Below are 4331 nucleotides of genomic sequence, written 5' to 3' on the forward strand. Positions count from 1 at the left end.
AATCTGAGAGAGAGCCGTTTATCGATACTCTCTGGACACATTCCTGTAGCCAGTTCTCTGTCCATGTACACACCATTCCATCTATGCCCATAGCCCTCAGCTTGTGTAGTAAGCATTTATGTGCTACTGTGTCAAACGCTTTCGAAAAATCCAGATATACCACACCCACCAGCCTCCCTCCATCCAGATACATCCCATCCACCGGCCTCCCTCCATCCAGATATACCACATCCACCGGCCTCCCTCCATCCAGATATACCACATCCACCGGCCTCCCTCCATCCAGATATACCACATCCACCGGCCTCCCTCCATCCAGATATACCACATCCACCGGCCTCCCTCCATCCAGATATACCACATCCACCGGCCTCCCTCCATCCAGATATACCACATCCACCGGCCTCCCTCCATCCAGATATACCACATCCACCGGCCTCCCTCCATCCAGATATACCACATCCACCGGCCTCCCTCCATCCAGATATACCACATCCACCGGCCTCCCTCCATCCAGATATACCACATCCACCGGCATCATTCCATCCAGATATACCACATCCACCGGCATCATTCCATCCAGATATACCACATCCACCGGCCGCCCTCCATCTAGATTTCTACTCACCTCTTCGTAGAATGTTAGAAGGTTGGTCTGGCAGGAACGGTCCTTCCTAAACCCATGCTGATTATCACTTATTATACCATTTTCATGAACAAACTCTACTAAGCAGTCTTTTATCATTCCCTCTAACAGTTTGCATACTATTGATGTTAGACTGACCGGCCTGCAGTTCCCAGGTTGGCATCTTGACTCTTTTTTGAATATTGGTACTACCGTAGCCCTCCGCCAGTCACATGGTACCCTACCAGTCATTAAGGAGTCCTTAAAAATGAGGAATAATGGTCTGGCTATAACCTGGCTGAGTTCTTTAAGTACCTCGGGTTGCAGGTTATCTGGTCCTAATGCTTTATTTGCATTAAGTTTTTCAAGTCTTTGTTGAACCCCCGGCTTCCGTCAACCACTGTGGTATATTTTGCAATGTTTTTACTTGTTTGGTTTGTTTTTCCCTGCGATATCATTGCGGTAAAACAGAACGGCAATCACTCCACACACGACATTATAATGATCAATCTCTCTCTTTAAATTTGTTTCTCTGGAGAATCCATCTCAAAGTCTGTTTGATTTCTTTGGCTCGGAGGAAATATATGATTGGATTGGTCATGTGAGGTACAAAGGAGTAGAGAAAAAGTAGGAGTGCGCTGGTTTCAGGTTTTATCTTGACAAGAGGAACATTACTTACAATGTACATAAAGATTCGGGGAGTGAAATACAAAGCGATGACCAACAAATGGGTCACGCAGGTGTAAAATGTTCTCCGGAGGCTCTCAGAGCGAATCGACAAGATTGTCACTATTATTTTGACATAGGAAGCTAATATCAGCCCCAGCGGCAATAGAAGAACAACCAAAGCAGTGGCCAAGACCACCTTCCTTGAGCCGGATATATCGGCACATGCTAAAGCCGCGTAGGCCGTATAGCCACAAAACAAACTGCTAACCTTGTTGGGGCCACACAGGGGGATCTGTGATGCTAGAACGACAATAATTGAATTTATAGAAGAAGACAAAATGATCCAGCAGATGCCACAGGAAATGGTGACCGCTTTATTGGTCATAATGGAGGTGTATCTCAGTGGGTGGCAGATGGCCACATATCGATCTGCGGCCATGAGCATCAAGAGGAAGGAGTCCATGCTTCCAAAATAATGAACCAAGAAGATCTGGAAGTGGCACATCCTCAAGGGAATGGTGGAAGCTCCGAACCAATACCTGGCAATGAGATTTGGTAATGTCACGGTGTCAAATAATAGGTCAGAAACAGCAAGGTTGGCTATGAACAGGTACATGGGCTGACGTAGATATTCATTAAAGGTGACCAAACATACGACGGTGCCGTTAGCACTCAGCGATATCATATAGGCAAAGAACATCATGGTAGATACCAAGCCATGAAAGGCTTCAGCGAGCCCAGGGAATCCAACTAATATAATTTCCGTCACTGCCGTGTGATTAGACATGATTCCTAAAATAGTCCAGAGGAAAAATGTACACAGCTTAAAGTACATAGCTTGTATTTAAAATAAAGTTGGAATGAAACATGGAGCAGGGATGCCATGGTGTTATGAAATCAAAACATTTGTCATCGCTTCTTGGCCTTTCAGATAAGATCAAGTGCAGCATCTGTTCTTATCAGTTTTCGGGAAGGAGCGATGCCATTTCCGAACTGGGAGATGGTTGTCTAGCTTTCCCTAGAGCAATAGGTGGGCGCCGGAGGGTTTCCCTTTTCTCCTGGGTTGATTCTGGCCTGGTTATGCCGGGCATGTCCCCAGTTGTAGGCAGGAACCCCTCTGGTGCTAATGCCTTCTGGTAGGCATGGGGCTGCCCTTGTCTGACCAGAGGGTTGGGGAATGCAGAGGCCCGTAGTGCTGTGCCACCTGCGGGTGGTGTCCCAATCGCTTATTTAATGCACGTTTAAGCACCTTTGACCCCACAGAAACGGAGGGTGCGTGCACCTTCAGGGCCTGCCCTGATGTTCGGAGGGAGGCTCTGTGGCTTTCATGGGTTTTTCTGCCTCCCTACACTTTTAAGGGTCTCTCTTCGGGAGAGCCCCTATCTAGTAATCTTGGGACCTGTTTCGGTAGGGCCCTGAAGCTCGGGGTCCGCCTGGCTTCGGCTAGGGGGATTTGGGTTGACCTTGCCCCTGTCAGGAGCCTTGCACCCCAGGGGGTTCAGGGTTTTCGAGGCCCTTCCTCTTCGGAGGAGGACCAAAGCACCCTTTTGCACTTTTTTTCCCCGTTTGCTTTGATTTCACGGTTCACTTTTTTTGCTCACGGGGTGAAGTTTCTCGCGCGTCACGGACCTTTGAAATAAAAAATAAATAAATCAGTCCATTTTTTCCCATTACAGTTAGTTTTGGTTGCAGACATCAGTAGCAGTACTAGGCCTGCTTTGACCAGCGGACGTAGCAGCCCCAACAGATCTAAAGGCTGAGGTGTCAGCTAAAACCCTCAGATATGGGTGGGTAAAAATTAGCCAATGGTACAGTTGGCAGCAACACCATTCATTCATAGACTATAATGGGAACTAATTCTCATGAGCTCTCAGTGTGATGTTATTCTGCATTGTAGTGCTAATAAAACGTGTTGGTGTGAACGGGCCCTTATCCCTAAACCAATCTATCAGATCAAAGGTACATAGTTGTTCCCAGTAGAATAGAATGCCTGCCATCAAAATGGTAACATATCTAATATTGGACTTGTTACCATTTTGAGAAAATAAAAGCATCGTGATGCAATACATACCTACCTATACCACTTTGATAGTTCGAGAGATATTACCTTACCTTCTCCCCCCCCCTGTCTATCGCCTTGCCTTATTCATTCTATAACCCACCTCAAGCCTATACTCCTATCTGTTTTACTGGTACTTTATAATGATTTCTCAAGAATCCAGATAGGAGTAGGGAAAACCACTTGCATTAGAACTAAGATTTCTGGTAAGCAACAACGTAAACAAGTATCGGTGATTGAAAGTTCTTGGGACACTCCTCTTGTGAGATACTCTTGGTATTTGAATAATAATATCAGAATAGAGCAAGATAGTGTATAATTGCATTTTACTTGTTTTACTAGCTTACTGTATTGATGTTGCAAACACATCTCTGTAACATGTTTAATAAGGGCAAAGGCATGTATTTTTCTTTTCCCTTTTCTGTCATTTATGTATTTCCTTGGAAAAAAATTAATAAAATATTTCAATAAGAAAAAAATAAATAAGAATGCCTGCCATCAATGATAACCCTAAAGGGCCTGTAGGCAGCTTTAGAGGTGGTGGTGGTGGCCAGAGTAGTAAACCTGGAGCTCCGTAGGGACCAGATGGCCATGAGGACTAATTATGGACTGCGGCCAGGGTTGGATTTACTCTCTCTGCTGCCCCAAGGCCGAGTTCCTTAACGTGCCTCCCTAACAGCTAACCCCCCCCCACACCCCTGCGGCCCCTCTACTCCCTGCTCCCCGAGGCTGGGCCTTGGTTGGCCTTGTAGAAAATCCGGCCCTGGCTGCGGCTCAGACTCTGAAGTCAATATAATCAAATGTACTTGTGATCTTCAATACATCAGAAAAACTGAAGAAACCAAAGAGCATGCAAAAAAATATAACATACAGTATACAATACAGTCCTAATAGTCAGATAGTAACAGATTTTTATGAAGTACCTGTTGATCCATGCCGGAATATCCATTATTTTTACATTTCCAGGCCAAGCTGTCT

At 45.6% G+C, this 4331-nt stretch overlaps 1 protein-coding gene across 1 annotated transcript; it reads right to left on the minus strand.

Annotated features, from left to right (window-relative positions):
- Positions 1-1130: 1130 nt before the first annotated feature.
- Positions 1131-2081, minus strand: LOC108803331 (olfactory receptor 2A12-like). Its single transcript, XM_018575179.1, has one exon. The coding sequence runs from the start codon at positions 2079-2081 to the stop codon at positions 1131-1133; it is 951 nt and encodes a 316-aa protein (XP_018430681.1).
- Positions 2082-4331: the final 2250 nt, after the last annotated feature.

The sequence above is a fragment of the Nanorana parkeri genome, unplaced genomic scaffold (genome assembly GCF_000935625.1).
Source record: "Nanorana parkeri isolate BGI_ZX_2015 unplaced genomic scaffold, ASM93562v1 scaffold3611, whole genome shotgun sequence".
In the NCBI taxonomy this organism is placed as follows: Eukaryota; Metazoa; Chordata; class Amphibia; order Anura; family Dicroglossidae; genus Nanorana; species Nanorana parkeri.